This window comes from Hippopotamus amphibius, chromosome 4 (genome assembly GCF_030028045.1).
Source record: "Hippopotamus amphibius kiboko isolate mHipAmp2 chromosome 4, mHipAmp2.hap2, whole genome shotgun sequence".
NCBI lineage: Eukaryota > Metazoa > Chordata > Mammalia > Artiodactyla > Hippopotamidae > Hippopotamus > Hippopotamus amphibius.
Window position 1 is genome coordinate 130,879,094 of NC_080189.1, and position 23,517 is coordinate 130,902,610.

General features: G+C 37.4%; 1 protein-coding gene across 1 annotated transcript in view; it reads right to left on the bottom strand.

The window, feature by feature from the left end:
• The window catches only part of CUBN (cubilin), a 275,207-nt gene that overhangs the window by 221,583 nt on the left and 30,107 nt on the right, over positions 1-23,517 (bottom strand). The window contains exons 17-22 of the mRNA XM_057731754.1: positions 21,977-22,164; positions 7,741-7,885; positions 7,336-7,514; positions 3,371-3,536; positions 2,812-3,028; positions 136-266 (exon numbers count right to left, since the gene is read on the bottom strand). Coding sequence (XP_057587737.1) covers positions 136-266; positions 2,812-3,028; positions 3,371-3,536; positions 7,336-7,514; positions 7,741-7,885; positions 21,977-22,164 — 1,026 coding nt within the window. The remainder of the gene's footprint in view (positions 1-135; positions 267-2,811; positions 3,029-3,370; positions 3,537-7,335; positions 7,515-7,740; positions 7,886-21,976; positions 22,165-23,517) is intronic.

The window sequence follows — 23,517 nt, forward strand, 5'->3', positions numbered from 1 at the left end:
GGAAGGCACTTATGTCACTACACTTTATTCTAAAAGCACCTTTCATTATGAAGCACAGATTTTGGCATGAAGTATTCTCACAGTACTATTTTGTAACAGATAGGTGAAACCAAGCATACAATGCTATTTTGTTACCTGCTGATGCATCAGTTGCTTCATAGTTTATTAAAAAGCCTTCATAAGCAAGGTCAGAGTCAGCCACAAACGTAAGCATTAATGAGTTGTCACTACTGGTAAGCGAGGGTGGGATGGATTTTCCACAATATCTATTTGAAATCAAGAAAGAACACAGGTTTAAAAACTGTCAGTGTGCTTGAACTGATGTACCCAAAATTAGGAGATGCAAAAAAAAAAAAAAAAATAACAAGAATAATATCCCTTGTTAACCTTAAAAAACAAATATATTTCAAGCACAAAACATTTACAAAGTTGCTAAAGATCATCCAATTCATGATTACTTCCTTTAGATGGGTTTATGTGTGTACTTAGTTCTGTGACTTGTCATGTAACGGAAGTTTAATGAAATTAGAAATTACAAGCTATAGTAGGTCACCATACTGCATGTTAATGAACTTATTAATAGACATGTAATTAACACACTTACACAACAAAGGAAACCCATGTATTATAAACCCATAGAGCACAGACTCTAGAGTCAGCTCTATCCCTTAGAGGCTTTATGACTTTGAGCAGATGACCCAACCTCTATACCTCAGTTTTCCCATCTGTAAAATGGGGATGATGACACTGCCTACTTCACGGAGTTCTTTTGAGAATTGTATGAATTAGTACACTGTATATAAAGAACTTAGAACAGTGCCTGGAATAGTAGGGCTTATATAGGTGGTATGTATTGTCTTTACACCGCTGGCCTATGTAGAGGTAAGAGTGTGATTACTAAACCATGTCAAGTTTTTGCTGAAAAAAGCAATTTTACTCAGAAAAACTATCCTAGTAAGGCTACAAATAGAACTGTAGCAAAGACATTACGTCTTTTTATCTAGAGAAACACTTGTAAGAAGGAGTGACTAGAAAATAGTAATCTCAATTCAAAGAGCACTTGGTAAAAGTAACCCAATGGAATGACAGGGGGAAAAAAGGAAACCAAAATAAGACAAAGTATTCAATATGGTAAATGGATGAGTTAATTTCTGAGGAAGAAAAAGGAAAAACAATTGGTGTATAATACCATTTCAGTGTTAAAAATGATTAAATATCTTGATCAAAACAAAGGTAGATGAATTAATATTCTAAATGTCTCTCTTTATGCCCATATCTGCCAAATTTGGACAGGATCATTATAGTTTACATCATTCAGCAAAAAATTATGTATTTTTCAGTGATTATGAGTCAAGTACCATAAAAAAGAAGAAGAAAAAGAAGAAATTTTAAAAACTTATTAAAGATTAAGAGAAGGAAGAGCAAAAAATAAAGAGGGAGAATAAAACTAGGGGAAAAAATAAGTTTAAGGAAATAATGGAAAAAGGAAAAAAGTTTTAAAAAATGGATGAGGAAAAAGAAAATGAAATACAGAAAGAAGGGGAAAAAAAGGAATCAGAAGAGCTCTATTCCCAACAAAGATATAAGAACAGAGGCTGGATATACATAACCTTGTATCTGAAACAACTGAAAATCTGGACAAAATAGATAAAACAATGGCTCTCAAGGCACTGGATATCAAGCAGTGGAGGACAATGACTCTTCAGAGACAGGAGACAAGTGAGTCTAAAAGCAAAACTGAAAATGATCAAACTGTTTCTGAGTAACTTAACTGCATCTCAAAACAAAGTCCAAGAATACTTTAGTGTCCAGTGCACAAACACAAAATTGAAAATGTCTGTTATACTATCAAATATTACAAAGCAAGGAAAGGAGGAAAGTATAACAAATAAAGAGAAGAAAAAATGAGCAATCAAAACATAGTAAGAAAAGACATAGAGGACTGAATTGGCAGACAAACTCATCAAAATAGTTATAACTGTATCCCACTGATTTAAGAAGCTAGAGGGAAAAAAATTAATGTGTAAAGTAGACATGTGGAAGATGTAAAAGATGGCCCCAAATGAATTTCCAGAAATGAAAACTATCAATACCATGTCTAAGATGAAAAAATGTACTTGGTAGGATTAATAGCACAATAGACACTGTAGAAGAGAAGATTAGTGCACTTGAATACAGAGCAATAGAAACTTTCCAAAATGAAATGCACAGAGAACAAAGACACAAAATCAAATGAATAAAGTAATCAATGAGTTGTGGGATAAATATCAAATGGCCTAAAATACATGTAATCATAGTCTCAAGGGGAGGGGAGACAGAAAAAGTATTTCAAGAACTAATGGTCCCAAATGTCTCAAATTTCATAAAACCTCAGATCCAAGGAGATCAACAAAATATTATGCTGACTGAGAAAAGCCAGATGAAAAAAAGAGTACATACAGCATAGTTCCACTTTCATACAATTTCAGAATATGCAAACCAATTTACAGTGATAGAAATCAGTTTAGTGGTTTCTTGGGGCTGGAGATGAGGCATAAAGTGAAGAATTACATGAGTAGGAAGAAGGTGTGAGGGTAATGGATATGTGCATTATCTTGATTTCAGTGATGCCTTCATGCATATATCTACATGTCAAAAGGTAATTACTATGGCCAAGTCTACAGAGTAGTGAGTAGTGATGTAGACGTGTATGTTGATCTCACCTGGTTTTTATAATACAACATGGTGGATTTTAACATCCTTCATGGAAGTAAGAGTGCAAACAAGCAGAAAGTTTTTGTGTTAAAAGGACAAAAACCAAAATAATCTCACCTCCCAAGAGATGTCTGAGAACCAGTGTCATAAACTTCTAGATAGTCCTTTGTGCAATTGTAATGAAACTCCAGATGAAATGCACTGAATCTCAGATGAATCAGGTGACCGGGTTGGACTATTATGTGCCAGGTACAGTTGATACCATGGGGGTAGATATTTGGATGGCCAGGACTTTGAATACTTCCTTTTGACTCTGTAAGAACTTTTCCACATGCTGTTAAGATAAAAATAATAATTATCAGAACAAGTAACCAGCAAGGTACCTAGAATTCCAAATAACATAACCTGATCATAACCTCTTAAAACATCAAAAAGAAAAAGGTTCCTTTTATGCCACTTAAGATAACCTAGTTTTTCTCTTATTAATAGACACCAATTAACTATTGACATGTTTAGGAAATATATATTTTCTTTGCCTTTAAGTGTACTTTAAAATTTTTACACTGTAGATGACTACACATCTGCAGTGTAGATTAATTTTCTATAATAACTTATTTCCATTGTTTATTTATTCTGATAAAGCCCAAGAGGCAAAGTAGAGGAATCAATCTCTTACCCAAAGCCGCAGTACTAAATTTAGCCATGAAACCACGATTTTCAGCAGAAGAACTTTTCACGAATATGACATGAAGAGAACTGTACACGGATGTTATAAATGAAGGCATGTCTGTGCCACAATACTTATTATTCTCAGGGGAACCCAAAATGGAACTGCTACCAATCTAAGTAAAAGAGATATGTTCAAATTCATTTTGTTAGATATTTATTTTAGAAAACTGCTTCACGAATAACTTTTTCTAAAATATTTTATTAATATAGTAAAAATCAATTTAGGAATATTTTAGTCACCTCGAAAGAAACTCCATCCCTATTTGCAGCCGCTTGCCATTCCCCTCATATGCCAGCCCCAGGAAGACACTAATCTGCTTTCTATTTCTATAGATTGCCTCTTCTGGACATTTCAAATAAATGGAATCATACAATATGTGATCTTTAGTGACTAGCTTCTTTCACTTAGCATAATGTTTTCAAAGTCCATCCATGTTGTATCGTGTGTCATTACTTCATTTATTTATTTATTTATTTTTTACTTCATTTATTTTTAATGCCATATAATATTCCATTGTATGAATATATCACATTTTATTAATCCACTTATCAATTGATGGACACTTAGGTTGTTTTTATTATTTGGCTACCATGAATGACAATTGTAGTCATTCATGCACAAATTTTTGTGTGGATGTATATTTTCATTCCCCTTTGGTGTATGCCTAGAATTGGAATTGCTGGATCAAATGATAACTCTATCTTTAACTTTCTGAGTATCTGTCAAGTGTTTTCCGAAGCAGCTGTACTATTTAAATGCTCACCAATGGTGTGTAAGTATAAAAGGGTTCCAATTTCAGCACTTGTTATTATCTGATTTCTTGATCATAGTCATCCTAGCAGGTGTGAAGCAGCATCTCACTGTGGTTTGATTTGTATTTCCCTGATGATTAGTGATGTTGAGCATCTTTGTCATGTGCTTATTGACTCTTTGTGTATATTCTTTAAAGAAGTATATATTCATATTCTTTGCCCATTTAAAAAATTAGATTATTTATTTTTAATTTCAATGAAGTTCAGTTTTTTGAATTTCTCTTTTGTTGTTTGTGGTTTTTGTGTCAGATTTAAGAAGGCTTTGCCTAACTCAAGGTCACAAATACTTACTCTTTATGTTTTCTTCAAGAGTTCCATGGTTTTAGCTCCCACTTTCAGGTCTGTGATCTATTTTGAGTTAATTTTTGTGTATGGCGTAAGGAAGGGGTCCAGTTCCATAATTTTGTATGCGCATATTCAGCACCACTCGTTAAAGAAACTTTTTTCCCACTGAAATGTCTTGGCATCCTTTTCAAAAATCAATTGGTCATAAATGTATAAATTCTGGATTTTCAATTCTGTTCCATTGCTCCATATTTTTATCCTTACTCAAATAACACACTATAGTTTTGTTCTAAGTTTTAAATCATAAATATGACTCCTCCAATATTGTTGCTTTTCAAGAATGCTTTTGGTTATTCTGGTTCCCTTGCATTTCCATAAGAATTTTACAATCAGCTCGTGAATTTCTACAAAATGCCCTCTGAGATTTTGACAGAGGTTGAATTGAATCTTTAGGAGTATTGCCATCTTAACAACATTGTCTTCTAATTCTATTAACATGAGATGTCTTTCCACTTATTTAGGTCTTTAAATTCCTTCCACGATATTTTGTACTTTTCAGAGAACAAATTTTATGTCTTTTTAAAGCTATATTCCTCAATGTTTATTCTTTTTTTTTTTACTATTGTCAATGGAATTGTTTCCTTGATTTCATTTCCAAATTGTTCATTGCTAGTATATAAAAAAGAAATGACTTTCATGTTTTGATTTTGTATCCTACAACCTGCTGAATTTATTAGTTATAATAGTTTGTATGTATAGATACCCTATGATTTTTTTTAATTAATTTTATTTTTTTTGGGGGGGTACACCAAGTTCAATCATCTGTTTTTATACACATATCCCCGTATTCCCTCCCTCCCTCGACTCCCCCCCACCCTCCCTCGACTCCCCCCCACCCTCCCTGCCCCAGTCCTCTAAGGCATCTTCCATCCTCAAGTTGAACTCCCTTTGTTATACAACAACTTCCCACTGGCTATCTGTTTTACAGTTTGTAGTATATATATGTCTGTGCTACTCTCTCGCTTCGTCTCAGCTTCCCCTTCACCCCCCGCCCCCTCCTAAACCACGAGTTCTCCAGTCCATTCTCTGCACCTGCGTCCTTGTTCTTGTCACTGAGCTCATCAGTACCATTTTTAGATTCCGTATATGTGAGTTAGCATACAATATTTGTCTTTCTCTTTCTGATTTACTTCACTCTGTATGACAGACTCTAGGTCTATCCACCTCATGACATATAGCTCCATCTCATCCCTTTTTATAGCTGAGTAATATTCCATTGTATATATATGCCACATCTTCTTTATCCATTCATTTGTTGATGGGCATTTCGGTTGCTTCCATGTCCTGGCTATTGTAAAGAGTGCTGCAATAAACATTATGGTACATGTTTCTTTTGGGATTATGGTTTTCTTTGGGTATATGCCCAGTATTGGGATTACTGGATCATAGGGTAGTTCTATTTGTAGTTTTTAAAGGAACCTCCAAATTGCTTTCCACAGTGGCTGTACCAACTTACATTCCCACCAACAGTGCAGGAGAGTTCCCTTTTCTCCACACCCTCTCCAACATTTGTGGTTTCCAGATTTTGTGATGATGGCCATCCTGATCAGTGTGAGGTGATACCTCATTGTGGCTTTGACTTGCATTTCTCTGATAATTAGTGATGTTGAGCATCTTTTCATGTGTTTTTTGACCATCTGTATGTCTTCTTTGGAGAAATGTCTATTTAGGTCTTCCGCCCATTTGTGGATTGGGTTATTTGCTTTTTTGGTATTAAGCTGCATAGCTGCTTGTATATTTTGGAGGTTAACCCTTTGTCCGTTGTTTCATAGGCAACTATTTTTTCCCATTCTGAGGGTTGCCTTTTAGTCTTGTTTATGGTTTCTTTCGCTGTGCAAAAGCTTTTAAGTTTCATGAGGTCCCATTTGTTTATTCTTGATTTTATTTCCATGATTCTAGGAGGTGGGTCAAAAAGGATCTTGCTTTGATGTATATCACAGAATGTTCTGCCTATGTTTTCCTCTAGGAGTTTTATAGTGTCTGGCCTTACATGTAGGTCTTTAATCCATTTGGAGTTTTTTTTTGTGTATGGTGTTAGGAAGTATTCTAATTTCATTCTTTTACATGTTGCTGTCCAATTTTCCCAGCACCACTTATTGAAGAGGCTGTCTTTTTTCCACCTATGATTTTTTATATACACGATCATGTTATCTGTGAATAGAGAGAGTTGTAGTCCTTCCTTTTTATTCTGGATGCATTTTATTTCCTTTCCTTGCTTAACTGTCCTAACTGGAATTTCCAGTATCATGTTGAATACAAGTGGTAAGAACAGACATCTTTGTCTTTTCACTGACCATAGAGGTAAAGCATTTAGTGTTTCATCACTAAATATGATGTTAGTTGTGGGTTTTTTTTTATAGACACCCTTTATCAGATTAAAGAAGTTCCTTTCTAGTCTTGGTTTGCTGAGAGTTTTATCATGAAAATGTACTGAACGTTGTCAAATGCTTTTTTTGCATCTATTGAGGTAATCGTGTGTGTGTGTGTATGTGTGTGTGTGTGTTTCCTTTATTTTATTTTACACTGACTGATTTTTGGATGGATACCAACCTTGCATTCCTGGGATAAATCCCATTTGCTCATGGTATATAATCCTCTTTATATGCTGCTGGATTCAGTTAGCTGGAATTTCGTTGAGGACCTTGCATCTATAAAACTAATTTTGTTTCATGTAACTGACTTGAGGATAACATGACATAATATTTTTAATAATATCCAATCAAATACAAATATTCAAAAGTGTTTTACTCTCACCTCAATATAATCGGTACCACAGTGGGCAGAACTTCCCATGTCAAAGGCAGTGAAGTTGAGAAGAACCACTTGGCTTTGGGGTTGGTGGATGGTCCACCTGCAGATCCTTTCTCCTGGGTACACATTAGGGTAAAAGGGCGAGCGAATGACCCCTTCTCCAGTTAATTCACCTCCACAAGCTGTAAGTATGAAAATGATAGTGGTGTTTTTCCACAAATAAAGGATTGTTGCCCTCAATTTTACTGCAAAGTTTCACTGTGCATAAGAATATAATGGAATGTGAATTACTATTAGAATTTTCCCCTTACCACTGGAGGACATAAAATTACTAAACTATTTCAAGAAAAGAAAATGTTACAATCAGGCAAATGAGACATTTAAAAATTAAGCCATAAATTTTCTTACCAACTTGATAAACAGCACTGAAACTAGCTCTTACAACAGAAGCATCTATTTTAAGCCTGATCCAGATACTATTAGTAATGGATTTGATGTGAGAGAGGGTTTCATTGCCACAGACTTTTCCAAGTAAGGTCTGATCATCTCGAACCTAAATAGAAAAATAAAATTGATCTATAATCCTAATCAAGAATCTTAATCAATAAAGAAAAAGAATAAGAAAAGAAAATAAGCACAAATACACAAAACTTAAAATGACAAATATGACATATACACAGATACTGAAAAACTTTTAAAATATGATATATGTTAATATAGTTGAATGTTTGAAATGGTTGTTTCCAGAATATATATATATGTACATATATATATAAAATATAAATTACTAAAATTATCTCAAGGAGAAAAAATACAAAACCTGAATAGACAATAAGCCATGGATAAAATTGAAAATATTACAAATAATTAGCTCCCCCCCCAAAAAAAAACTCCTAAAAGATGCTCTACCTGGTAAGTTATATTAAACTTTTAAGGAAAAGATAATTCCCATATACAATTTGTTCTAAGGAATCCTCAAACATGGAACAATTCCCAAATAATTTTTCTCAGAACCATCTCACCAAATCCCAACATAGATAATACAAAGGAAAACTATGGGTAGGTCTCACCTATTAATATAGATACAAAAATCCTAAACACAGATCTAGAAAAATGAATTCACTCCATTGTTAGGCTTATACATCAAATCAAACATTGAGGTTAAGAGGAATGTAAGGACTGTTTGAAATTACAAATTATAAATTAAGCTCACCAATGGATCCAGTAAGCTAAACTATTTATTTCTACAGATGTCAAAAATTTTGTTAGCATTCCTACTTATTAGAAACAAAACTCTTAGAAAGTCAGCAGCAAAAGAAAATTTCATTCCTATAAAAAGACCACCTATTTTAAATTAATAGTATCTTATACTGTGGTGGCCATGAGCATGGTCTACAGAGTCATGTAAACTGGACTCAATTCCCACCTCTGTCACTTACAAACCTCCACACTTAATAACTTTGAACAAGTTACTAAATCTAAGCCAAGTTCAAGGAGTTTCTGGAGCAAATAGATGAAACAAATGTGTGAATTTTGCCTAGTATAGAAAAGATGGTCTAAAGAATAGCTATGGTTATTCGTGACCTTTTTAATGGTAAAACACTAGAAGTTTCTCACCAAAATCAGGAATTCTCCCATGGATATACACACTACCTCTGCTCTGCAGAATTCTTTTGGGAGAGCTAGCCATCCAAATATCAATCCATTCCCTCAATTAACGTCATCAAGGCATCAACAAACACCAGGGCCTATGCTGGTGATATCGCTGTGAAACACAGTCGCTGCTCACAGGAACTCACAACAAGTGAGCACTTTTTTTCCCAAAGCATGAGTGTCATGTTCAGGGAGGTACTGAGTGCTGTCTTATTAGTTAAAATAATGGTTCTCCACGTGTACCTCGATTAGGCATTTTGGAAATCTGTGAAGGCAATTTTTGGTTTTAAGTATTAACCAATGGTGGTGGGGCGCTACTGGCATTTAGCAGTTGGGGACCAAAGATACTAAACACCCTGAAATGTGAGAGACAGTCACACACAACAAGGATCCTCCTATGCCCTGTGTGACACTCACTGCAGTGACAGTTTTACGTGTAAAATCTAGCTCTATTTTATATACCACATGCAAAGTATTTTTGCTCAATTCTAATACACACCAGATTTTCCAGGATTACAAGCAGAGTGTAAATCAAAAGAAGTTTTTTTTTTCTCCTGGAGGTCTGCCAAGAATTGGTCACCATTTCAGAAGATTCATCACCAACCTACACAGCCACATCGGCCAGCCTGCATTTTTACTGCAGCATTCGTATGGCTCGGGGAGCAAACAATTTACGACTTCATTCTGTCTTCAAGTGCAGCTTGCCCAGGCTTTTAACATACTGACATAATTTTTTTTTTTTACTTTGCTCTATTTATCCTAAATCTTATACTTACAGTTTTATTTTTATTTATATAATGTATATATACAGTGTGAGCTGATATCACCTATGAATTTCATTTCAGAATAACGGAAGGGTGATACAAGAAGGTCTTAAAGTGTAAAGAACCATTGACTTAACCAAATACTCCTAACTCTGACAGAGAATTAGGGAAGATTTCTCAGCAGAAATAACTTTTAAGCTGAAACTTGAAAGAATATCCAGGTCAAAGGGAATAGGCAGTAAAGGGAAGAGCTTAATAGTACCGTACTCAAAGCTGGTGGGGATATAGTTACATGCTACTCCCATGCATAACTGTGTCGAAGTATAAATTTCTGGAAAATAACTGGACAATATATATCAGGAGTCTTGGAAGTGGTCATAGTTTTGGACACTTCTCACAGTCTGTCATAAGGAAATCATTCAAGATACGGACAAAGACACACAAGGTTCCACATCAGAGTGTGCTCTATAAACACAAGAATTGAAACTATTCCAAATGTCTAATAATAGGAGGGTGATTCAATACATCATGGTACAGCCATATGATAGAGTCTTACACAGATGTTGGAAATCGCATGCCTCTCCACTGACTCATCCCAAACCAGTTCCTTTCTATGAGCTGTAACTCAAATTTCACATATGGCCATAATGTTATACTATGTAGCTCTCCAACCAAATAGCAAATCTCTGAGGGAAGAGATAACTTCCGTATCACCTTCAGCATCTAACGAACTTTGCAAATAGGTATCTGACAGACACTTGTTAATTCATTAATTTTAAGGCATGGTATGATGGTTCAATTTTTGTTAGAGATGCAGACATAATCACAGTTCTTGGAAACCAGAAAGCATGAAACACAGTGTAAGATATATTCCTGCTCTTGAATCCTCTGGGGTGCCAGTTGCTTCTGCTAAGACTGTAGCGAATGTCTCTCTTTTCTATTTTGCCCATTAGAAGATGACAAGGAGGAAGAAAAACAGCCAAATAGCAGCAGAGCAAGCTAAAGTGGGCCATTCCCCTGGGCCTCACTAATGAAATTCAAGGACTTCAGCAAGGAGAAAGCCGGCTGCAGTCCAAATGTTTTAAGAGGAACTTATAGGGCTCAAGGGCTTTAAACCTAGAAGGAACAATTGATTTTGGCTGTGTTTCTCTCTCTCTGTGGAAGGGAAACCTTATTAATTCTGAAAGTCTGTATTCTCCCAGGATCCCAGGCATGGCAATACTAGAACCACAGCCCCTAAATGTGTTGAAGCGACCCTCAATACTGCTGCAGCACATCCTGCACTCAATATCTTAGGACTTGTGTATTTGCATGCCTCCTCCCCAGCAACAACAAAAAACCCTCTTTCCTTTGTGCTTGTGCAAGGGAATAGACTGTGCTATTTTTCCTAATTATTCATGTACCTCCTGAAAGAGACTGAACATCTCACAAGCTCATGGCCTTGTGACTTGTGATGCCTCCCTATGGAGATTTAATATTTATCCTTCCCATTGACTCTGGGCTTGGCCACAGGGCTTGCTTCGCCCAAAAGAACGTGAGCAGAAATGATGCGCCTGTTTCCCAGTAGAGGCTTTGGGAGTCACTGCATGATTCAACCATCATTTACTTTCTGTTCTCACAAGACCAAGGGGCTGGGGTCCCAGGGACAGACGGGACAGGGGCTGGATCAGCAGAGCTGCTACTGACACCACACTAGCATGTAACACGAATGGAGAATAAACATAGTTGTTGTAAGCCACGGGAATTTTCTGGTATTGTTTCAGATTTGTTTTGTTGTTATTGACTGTTCATTATTGCAATGCAACCTAGAGAACGATGAATCATATTTGAGCCTGGTTTGTACCAACAAACAGTTTTTCTTAAGAAGTCAGCTGAATAGATGTGGTAAACTAGCATTTAGATATGTGTAGACACACACACACACACACACACACACACACACACACACACACACAAAGTCAGCTGAAGCCATGGTCACTGGCAGAGGCATCACCACGCCAAATTCATTCTTCACTGCGGACCGTGTTTGCAAAGAAATGACAAGGACCATTTCAAATTTTAGTGTTCTGCGGATCAGGTCCAGATTTCTCATTGACTGCAGTACTTATTTAGCAAATGCTGATTGTTTCAGGCTCAGAGATCCAATTTATAACCTGGGGCCCATGATTTTTAACCCTACGGAATAGCCCAAATGGCGCCTGAATTCTTACATTCAGCAGAGGGGTCTAGTTCCTGAAGACAAACTACTCACACACACACACACAAAATTTTAATAAAAAGATCTTAAAAAGGAACCATGTCCTGTAGAAAGAGCTAAAGTTAACTGGGCTGAAAAGCACAGTTTATATGAAGTTTTAGGTACGTTTGGAGCCCAGTCAGAAGTAAGCTTTAACATCTGTAATGGATCAGTCCTAAAGCCAGGTCTTAATACATGTGCTCATTTGTTTGTATCTGCTATGTGTCCAGATTTGTTTTTATATAAGGATTTCAAAAGTCTGGTTAAGTATTAAATCATAATTCAAAGCAAACCAAATATGCTGGCACTTAAGCTTGGTCCAACCAAGAGCTGAGGACAGAATCTTACCACACAGTAGTGTTTAACCTGCGGCTTCTTGTGAAGTGAGCATCAGGTTAAAATGCCTCTTAGCTAAATATAAAGATCTGATCCTGGACACTGGCCTTGGGTTCATCTGGGTACACAGGAGCAGGATGTGGCCCCCTCCCAAAGGAGAGATTAAAGGGTGAGGGGTAAGAGATGAGAGAAGCCACATACGGACTGAAAATTATTTTCTTAGGTTATTATCCTTTGTGATTCATTACTATGTTTCACGACTTCATAATTAAAATTTTAAAGCTTTTTATGCCTCTTGAAACAGTGGTGCTTCTAATATCTCTATTAATAGAGTAAATTTATCCTTTATCTGTTTTTTCTTAAATCTGCTTTTCTAAAATCAGGAATACATGTCTAGGGTTACCTGGAAGTGTGTTCCTACATGATGCAAACTTCAATATGTCACCTGTCCCCACCCTCTCTTCTCTTCCCCATCATCCCCATCAGCGGAATCACCATCATGTTAACTTTTACTAACTGTTCCTCACGTACCAGGCACTGTGCTGAGAATATTCTCATTGTTTCCCTTTTCATTTAGCAAAGCTAAGTTCTTTACCCCCACGTACAGAGCCCTACATGATCTAGTTCCTGCCCAACTCTTGTTTCTCTCTTCCTCTTCTTTGTGATTCCAGCCACACTAGTCTACTTTCAATTCTTCGTGTTTGTCAAGTTTTTTCTCAGTTCAGTGTCTACGTTGGTACCTCTACCTGGAATCCTCCTTCTCTTGGCCCTTCTCATCTTCGGAATCAAAATGTGACACCTTAGGGAAGCTACCTCTAACCATTCAACTAAAGTCATCAGCCCTGTTATTTTCTCTCATATACTTTCTTTCCATCACGGTATTTTTCCCACCTTGAAACTACGTAGTTGTGTGCTTACGTGTTTAATATCTCTGTGTTTTACTCCTTTGCTAAAACAGAAATTGAAATCCTTCATCATCTTTTCATGCAGTGTTGTTCTCACTTATACCAGAGGGCACTGGTCATCCTCTCCATCTGCCTCGATAGTTTGGAGCATTCGTGATTATCCCCATTTCCAAAGCCTCCTCTTCTCACTCACTGCTCTCCGCCTCACTTGTTCCATAGAGTCTGTGATCTCCACATAAGGATGCAACTCCTCTACACACAGGAAGGATCTACGCAATACGATCCCTCACAACTCCAAAACCAGGTGGTTCTACCATTTCAGTCTATCTCCTGGCTCCCACCATGCCAATCTGTAGAATTATTTCACCTGAGCTCCAGCATATTTTATCACTTCATTAAAAAGCAACAGGATGGCAGAGCAATTCTGGAAAAATTGTGTTGACAACAAAAGCACTAAGAAACTAACCAAATGTTTCTAGTCTCTGCCAAAACTCCAAATCCAATACGCTAAGAATGCAAACTATTGAACATCTCCCCATGTCCCCATTTTTCCTGCCATCTCTAGAAAGGCATTTCTTTGAACTAAAATTAATTTCAACACGTGCTTAACTGGAAAACAGTGCTCCTCAGGCAACTTTGGTGTTTTTGCTTGCTGCGGCCACATTCTAGCTTCGGTTGTCTGAGGTCTTATTCTTTCTCCGCTGTTTGGATTTATACCCTTAAGAATTTTTCTGTGAATCACAGTCATGAGAATCTGACCAGCACGTCCCCTTGAGGGTACCAAGTGTGCTGAGGCAGACCAGAAGTCACAGCCCTCTCTCAACCAATCCCAAGGCTGGAGCTGAATAGCTTCACTGCCTAACAAAGAGCAAAAGGAAGTCCTTTGTGAATTTGAATTCACCTAAAGACCTGTGGGGACGTGGGAGAGCTAGGCAGGGCCCCTGCTGGGAGCCATGGGGCTGGGAGGAGGGGGAAGGAGGGAAGGAGGAGGTGATAAAGGTTCTGAGGGAAGACAGATCTTCAGTGTTCCAGTTTACTGTGCTCTCCCACGTCCCCATTTTTTTTAGTTGTTTCTTTAGAATCTTAGAGATTTTACCTGGTTTGGATATGTAGCATTTTCTTTTTACTTTCTACATTGCCTTTTATTTTCTACTTCCTTCCTTAACCCAGTAATTATTTAGGAGAGAGTTTATAGACTTACAAGAAATTGGACATTTAAAATTTTTTAATAATTTCTATTTGCATCGCCTTGTAAAGAGATGTGTGTGCAATTTCTGCTTTGTGAATTTACTGGGATTGACGAGAGGTCCAAAATATGATTAATTTGTCATTCAGCGAGAGCTGTAGAATGGGTACACATTCCCTAGATATCAGAAGCCAAATTTAATGAAACATACTTCTCCTTCTCTTACTGATTATAATTATCAACCCTTCCATGATGTTTATTTTCGTTTTTCTTTCCTCTTCTAAGAGGGAACAACTTCCCCAGAAGTCCTCCTGTTTCCCCACAAAGCTCCTCTCCTCCCCCTTCTCTTACCAGTCTGTCTTCTGTGCTCCCTTTCCACTTCCCCAGTCTTGGTGGGGAGGGGACAGGGGATGTAGGATGGGCCAAGGAGATCTGGTGAGGCAAACAATTCTGTTCATTTCCCTCCACATCCCATTTCAAGCGCTGGCCTTAGCATCACATAAGCTTCTGAAACTATTATTCAGCCTAGTACTTGCATTCTCTGGGATTAAAAATTAAACTTTCATTACTACCCTATGTGTCCTTCACTCAGAGTTCTGATGGCTTAAATCATTTATGAAATATTAATGAGAGGTGCTGCTTTTTATTCTGGAAAGATAGTTCTGTCACATTCATTGAACTATTCTCTACAATTTAAAAGCTCTCAGACAAAAACAGATGGACTAACAGATGATCTATTCTTGCTATACTTATTCTTTTGTTACCAGCCACACCACATCACCCATGGGCAATGCCCCTTTTTAGAAGTGGAAATTTTAGTTGAGAGAGCTGTATAAATCCAAGAATTAATACATAAATGTGTGTTTCTTGTTTAAAAAAAAAAGAAAAAGAAAGATATGCTACGCTGAGTATGGGCATACCACATATCTTTTGTAGTTAAATTTTATTCTCAAATAAACGTTCATGGAGCTTTCTTACTGAGCAAAAAGTCTTTCCAAACCACAATGTGCATGCAAGAAACACAGTAGGCACTGACATCTTAGTCTACATTTAAAGGACTTACTCACAGGGCAACAAGACATCCAGAACTATAAGATGAGAAGACATGGAATTCTCAGAAGTTTACCTATTCACACTCAAAAGAAAATCTCCTATCATTCTCCCCCATCTCTCTAGAATTACCTCTGTTCTCATCCTTTCTAAAATTGCGGGTGGTCTTCTGTCTCTCACAAATAGAGTTAGTAAATGGTAAAGTCATTCTCCCTCCAAACCAGCAATGAATTTGAAATACTGTTTTTCTTTTTTTATTCTTTTGATTAAACATGTCATTTTTTAGGATAAAACCAGCATTTTGAGGCACAATATACTGAGTCATCATAATGTCATTTGAATTTAGTTCCAGGATCACTTTCTTCCATACCCACTGTCTGAAGCGTATGAAAAGAAGTGGATGTAATTTTTTTTAAAGGGCTTAGTTCACAAATTTTCCCAATAGACAGATATGATTAAAGGCTAGAAGCCTTGAGCTAGGTCAATATACACCTACCTAGAATCCTATGTAGGTACATCAAAATCCTGTTCTGACAATAACTGGAGTTTGACTTTTGTGACCTCAATTTCCTCATTTGTAAAATTCAAGATTTAGATTAAATGACCTCTGAGGCCCTTCCTGATGCTAAATTTCTATAAATCAACTGGTTGTATTCCTTGAAGATGGTCAAGGATAGAATAGAAAAGTCTATTCAGTTATGCGAATCATTGTCATTAACCTGTCCTTCTGATAACAGAGTTCTTTTCTTTTTTTCCACCAACAACCCTTGAGGGAAGTTTGGTCATGACTTTGTGGGCATGAGTGCACATCAGAATGCTGATATTTCTATGGCCAGCCACGAAAGGGTCTCATTGGATGTCTCTGAATTAATAACTTCAGGGCAGGAGTGAGAAATTTGGCCTGAGAAAGACTTGCATTTGTATAGTGATTTTAACTCTTTGAGCTTCTGTTATGATTTAGTTCCTTGATTTATCCTCACAAAGTTTGTAGGAAAAGGTAGGGCATCTTATAGAAGTAGGAACTCAAGTAGGCAGATGAAAGAATTGTCCAAAGTTATACAGGCATCAAATGACTGAGCTAAAAAAAGAACTTAGAGTGTTGTGTGGAGATGATGGAGTAGAAAGACCCAGAACTCACCTCCTCCCATGGGCACACCAAATGTACAACAATTTACAGAGCAACTATCCATGAGAACAACCTGAAGACTAGCAGAAAATGTTTTCCACAACTAAATATATAAATAAGAAACTGTAATGCAAAGGGAGGAGTGGCAGGGGTGCACTATAGTCAAGACCCATAGCCCCAGGGAGGTGACCCACAAATGGGAGGATAATCACAATTGTAGAAGTTTTTCCCAGGGAGTTAGGAGTCCTAGCTCCACATCAAACTCCCCAGCCCCAGGGGTCCTGCACTGGGAAGATAAGCACCCCCCCCCCGAAAGTCTGGCTTTAAAGGCAGCAGGGTTTGTGTACACGAGAGGCAGAGGGCTACAGGAAACAGAGATTGTGCTCTGAAAGAAAGCATGCAAGATCTCACATGCTATGAGTCACAGTGCAGAGACAGTAATTTAAAAGAACCCTGGGTCAGATCTACTTGCTGATCCTGGAGAGCCTCCAAGAGAGCCAGTAAGCAACTGGGACTCCCTGTGGGGACATAGAGGTTGGTGGCAGTCATTTTGAGGAGCTCATTCTACTATAAAGACACTTGTGCTGGCCAGCACCATTTTGGAGTTCCCCCTCTAGCCTATTACTGCTGGGGGCTTATCTGTCCACCAGTGGGCTGACACCAGTATTGGCCCCCCAGCCCTACAGCCAGCTACCCCAGGACCTGGTCACATCACCAGCAGGCCAGCATCAGTCCCAGGACCCCTCAGGCCATGTGGCCAGCCATTCCAGGCCCCAGTCCTGCCTACCAGCAGGCTCATCACCAGCCCTAAGACACGCCCCTCCCCCCCCCAAGGCCATGCAACCAGCCACACTGGGTCCTAGCCCCACCCACCAGTGGGCCCAACACAAGCCCCAGGATGCCCCAGGCCATGCGACCAGCCACACTGGGGCTTGGACCCAACCACCAGTGGGTTGGCAGCACCACAAGAGGCAGGCCTAACAGCCAACTGGATCAGGGGCCAGTGCCACCTGTCAGTGTGCCCACAGCAATTGGCTCTGTCACAACAGAAGGGAGCACTCAGCCCACATGGGGGTACCCCTAAAGCATTAAGCTCTGGTGACCAGAGGGGACTATGCAGCAGGGCCTTGTAGGACAGCTCCTGCATAAGACTGCTTCTCCAAGATTGGGAATGTAACCTACCTACCTAATACATAAAAATAAACACAGAGAATTAGGCATAATGAGGAGAGAGAAGAAGGAACGAGACAAATCCTCAGAAAAAGGACTAAATGTAGTGGAGACAAGCAATCTACTTGATAAAGAGTTCAAGGTAATGATCTTAAAGATACTCAATGAACTTTGAAAAAGAATGATGAACCCAGTGAGAAGCTTAACAAAGAGTTAGAAAATACAGAGAAGATAACAAAAAGGGCTGAAGAATACAATAAATGAAATAAAAAATACACTAGAAAGAATCAAAGAATCAGCAAACTTGGAAATCACCCAAGCTGAAGAGAAAAAAGAATTTTTAACAATGAGGTTAGTTTAACTGACCTCTGGGACAATATCAAGTGTAATAACATTCACATTAAAGGGGTCCCAGAAGGAGAAGAGAGAGAGAAAGGGGACAGAGAACTTATTTAAAGAAATAATATCTGAAAAACTCCCTAACCTGGAAAAGGAAACAGACATCCAGGTTCAGGAAGCACAGAGAGTATCAAACAAGATGAAATCAAAGAGGTGCAAACCAAGATACACTGTAATTGAAATTGAAAACAAATAAATAAATATAAAGAGAATATTAAAAGCAGCAAGAAAAAAGCAACTAGTTACATACATAGGAACTCCCATAAGACTATAAGCTGACTTTTCAGCAGAAACTTTTCAAGCCAGAAGGGAGAGTAACAAAATCTTCAAAGTGATGAAAGGAGAATACATACAACCATGAATACTCTATTTGGCAAGACTATTTTTCAGATTTGAAGGAGAGATAGAGTTTTACAGACATGCAACAGCTAAAAGTGGTCAGAACCACTAAACCAGCTTTACAAGATATGTTAAAGGGTATTCCATGTAAATACAAATCAAAAGAAATCTGGGGTAGCAATACTTATATAAGTCAAAATAGACTTTAAAACAAAGACTGTAACAAGAGACAAAGAAGGGCATTACATGATAAAGGGACTGACCTGACAAGAAGGTATAACAATTACAAGTATATATGCACCCAACATAGGCACACCTAAATACATAAAGCAAATATTAACAAACATAAAGGGAGAAATTGACAGTAACAATAACAGTAAGGGACTGTAACGCCCACTAATATCAATGGACAGATGATCCAGACAAAAAAATCAATAAGAAAACATTGGCCTTGAATGACACATTAGACCAGATAGATTATATAAAACATTCCATCAAAAAGCTGCAGGATACACATTTTTCCAAGTATACGTGGAACATTCTCCAGGATAGATCACGTGCTAGGCCACAAAACAAGTCTCAATAAATTTAATAAGACTGAAATCTATCAAGCATCTTTTCTGACCACAAGAGTATGAGACTAGAAATCAACCACAGGAAAAAAAAAATCTTGTAAAAAAAAAATCCACATCTTTGACCCTAAAAAATATGCTAATAAGCATCCAACTGATCACTGAAGAAATCAAGAGAAAATAAAGAAATACCTGGAGACAAATGAAAATGGAAACACAGTGATCCAAAATGTAGGACACAGAGCAAAAGCAGTTCTAAGAGGGAAGTTAATAGCAATACAAGCTTACCTCAGGAACTAGAAAAAGAAGAACAAACAAATCTCAAAGTTAGTAGAAGGAAATAAATCATAAAATCAGAGCATAAATAAATGAAGTTAAGACAAAAAAAACAGATCTCCCGAAGACAATATTAGCAAACCAAATTCAACAATACATTAAAAGTATCATATACCATAATCAAGTAGGATTTATCTCAGGGTTGCAAGGATAGTTCAATATCCACAAAGTAATTGATGTGATATACCACATTAACAAATTTAAGAATAAAAACTATATGATCATCTTGATAGATGCAGAAAAGGCTTTAACAAAATTCAACACCCATTTATGATAAAACCCTCAACAAAGTGGGTATAGAGGGACCATTCCTCAACATAATAAAGGTCATATATGACATACCTATAGTCAACATCATACTCAACATTCTCAACAGCGAAAAGCTGAAATAATTTCCTCTAAGATTAGAAATGTGACAAGGATGCTCACTCTCTTTACTTTTATGCCATCTAGTATTGGAAGTCCTAGCCACAGAAATCAGACAAGAAAAACAAATAAAAGGAATCCAAATTAGAAAGGAAGCAGTAAAACTGCCACTATTTGCAGATGACATGATACTATATATAGAAAATACTAAAGACACCACTAAAAAACTCTAGAACTTATAACTGAATTCAGTAAATTTGCAGGATACAAAATGAATATACAGAAATCAGTTGCATTTCTATACATTAACAATGAACTATCAGAAAGAAATTAAGGAAACAGTCCCATTTACAACTGCATCAAAAAGAATAAAATATCTAGGAATAAATCCAACCAAAGAAGTAAAAGACTTATACTCTGAAAACTGTAAGATATTGATGAAAGAAACTGAAGATGACAAAAACAAATGGAAAGATACCTGTACTCAAGAAATTGAAGAATTAATATTGTTAAGATGACCATACTTCCCAAGGCAGTCTACAGATTCAATACAATCCCTATCAAAAAACCAATGGCATTTTTCACAGAACTAGAACAAATAATTCTAAAATTTGTATGGAAACACAAAAGACCATGAATAGCCAAAAGAATCTTGAGAAAGAAGAACAAAGGCTAGGGGTATCACACTCTGTGGATTCAAATTATACTACAAAGCTATAGTAATCAAAACAATAGGTACTGGCACAAAAACAGACATATAGATCAAGGGAATTGAATAGAGAGTGCAGAAATAAACCCATACTTATACTGGTCAACTAATCTATGACAAAGGAGGCAAGACAATGGAGAAAAGATAGTCTCTTCAATAAGTGGTGCTGCCACATGTAAAAGAATAAAAATTAGAACATTCCCTAACACCATACACAAAAATAAACTCAGAATGGATTAAAGACCTAATCCCGGCACATAGTAAGTACTCTCTAAGTGTGAGCTATTTTTACTATCCTCAAAGTAAAAAAAAACAGATGTTGAAATTTTAGTTTTTATTTATATAAAAATATCTAAAATTGCTTCATAATGAAAAACTTTAATGCACTTTATGAGTGGGTTTAGAAAACAAACTGAGTGAATATACACATTTACTTTATCATCTGAGTTTAAAACTTCTGGATTCAAAACTATATATTATTGTGGTACCAAGGTCAATGTACTTCTCCATTATTGAGCTAGGTCCAGATCTTCTGCTGAAGTCTAGGCTTCCTCTCTCCACATGTGAAGGAAGGAAGAGGGCAAGAGGTTACATGGGGTTTTTCCTGGAAAAATGAACTGGTCTAACTTACAAGAGCAAACAAAATTGTTAATGCCTCTCTGAGTTTATAGAAAATGATTGCATCCAACAAAAAGTATTTTGTTTCTTTTGCTCAACACTTTAATTTGTGGCTTTACCAATAGTTAAGCAAATGAAATACCAGGGGAGACAGACAAAAACTGCCTGTTTGTCTCAGATATTCTTCTTATTACAACCACTACACACATTTAAATTAAAGTTTTCTGTGGGAGAGCAAGCAGAACTAATGAAGGAAGACAATCCCTAAACACTAAAACAAGGGTAATTTGACTCTTTCACTTAACTCTCTGCCCAGACTAGTCTGCTCACCCCGGCCAATCCTTCTACTTTTCTGGGGTGAGTTCCCTCACATATAAAACTGTCCTGGACAACCTTTGAAATCTGTATCCTATTAGTAAATGCTATTAGCTTTACTCATTTGTATTCACCTTAGTTATGAGGGCTAATTATTAGGGTTCAGTTTAATAGCCTGTAATGTAGCATTATCATAAGCTTCTAGCCTCCGCTTTCATTTTTGTCCTTTGCTATCTGTTACCAAGCTCCTGTTTCACCATCTGTAGATCTATTTTTGGCAAATTCTTTCATATTCTCTAGAACAGGTGTTCTCAGACTCTAGCATGTACCAGAATCAGCGGGGGAGGAAGGGAAATCTGTTAAAACACAGAATGGTGAGCCTGTGCCCTAGAAGTTCTGATTCAGCAGGTCTGGGACAGGACACAGAATTACATCCAGTTACATCCGGATCACCCAGGTGATCTGGACGCAGCAGACCCAATAATCATTTGAAGCCCTTTGCTCTGCAGAATATAAAAAATGTTGATAAACATCATCTAAGAGCCACTAAGTAGCAAAAATTACCTCAATGTAACTCTGAGAACAGCCGCTCTGGCCTTCCAGCTCCACGTGCGTGAAGTTGACCTGTATTTGTTCTTCCAGGGGCTGCCTTATGGTATAGATGCATTGTCTGTTGTGTGTGAAAGGTCCAGACAAGTCAGCAGAGAGAAGACCCTCTGGGTCTGTGTAGTTCCCTCCACACTGAAGATCCGCTAAAGAGAGCACAGAAGAGAAGGGAAGGGTCATGAGGATGGCCATTCCTCCAGCTCCCCAGCATGAGATACAACTTTTTAAAAGTATGTACACACACACACCATCATATACCTATTCCATTCATCCTCTACAGGCTTATGCCTTTCATTATAAGAGTTTTCAGCTTGACACGTATTTGTGGGATGTCCATGTAGTGCCTAAAGAGATAGCTGTAGAGGACCTGCCTGGTGGTGCAGTGGTTAAGAATCCACCTGCTAATGCAGGGGACATGGGTTCAAGCCCTGGTCCAGGAAGATCCCCACATGCCACAGAGCAACGAAGCCCGTGTGCCACAACTGCTGAGCCTGTGCTCTGGAACCCGTAAGCTATAACCACTGAGCCCATGTGCCACAACTACTGAAGCCTGTGTGCCTAGAAGCCAGTGCTCCACAATAAGAGAGGCCACCACAATGAGAACCCCTCAATGAAGAGCAGCGCCCACTCACCACAACTAGAGAAAGCCCGCGAGCAGCAAGGAAGACCCAATGTAGCTTAAATAAATAAATAAATAAATAAATAAATAAATAAATAAATAAATAAAAGAAATAGCTACAGAAATGTGTGATCTAACTACCAATCTGACATCTTCTTCGACAAACTACTTTTCAAGTGCATTTATGCTCTCCTTCATTCCAAAGAGATTTGAGGCCGTTTATAAAATACATGTAACAAAATAAAATATGTATCTAGAAAAATGAATCAGATTAAAGGAATATTGAATACAGAATAGCAAGATGCAGTTAGGGGAAAGTTGATTTGCACAGAAAACAGGTATGGACTACACAAATTACAGAAGGTCGGCAGCAGATTCATCCTGAAGCCAAAACAAATGGAGAAAGAAGACTAGTGAAAAGATGTTTATTATTATTTTTCTTGATATTGGGACTTAAAAGGTGTTTTTCCTGTGAATTCTTATTGGGTATGTTATGAACAAAATCCTCTACAGCTCTTAAAATAAAAATCATAGAGCATTTCATTGTTTTTAGTTGGTTTATTGGTTTAAGGTATCAGTGCAAGTTAAAGGCATAATAGCTATAAAATCTGACACATCCCAGGATAGGCTGCATTTCCCTCCTATCTGTCCCAACAAAACACTGAATCACCCCTAGGGAACTGATGTCTGAATTATTTAATTTTAGGGGCCTCACACATATCTACCATAATGTGGACCCCAGAATTTAGGGACCAAGGGGTATTATAGCATTAATAGTAGAACACCAGGAAGGTAAAGAAAAAAAACTGGAGCAATGAGAAAAATATTTATAAATACACATTATCAGTGTAAGTCATCTGCAGCTTCACATTAAAATACA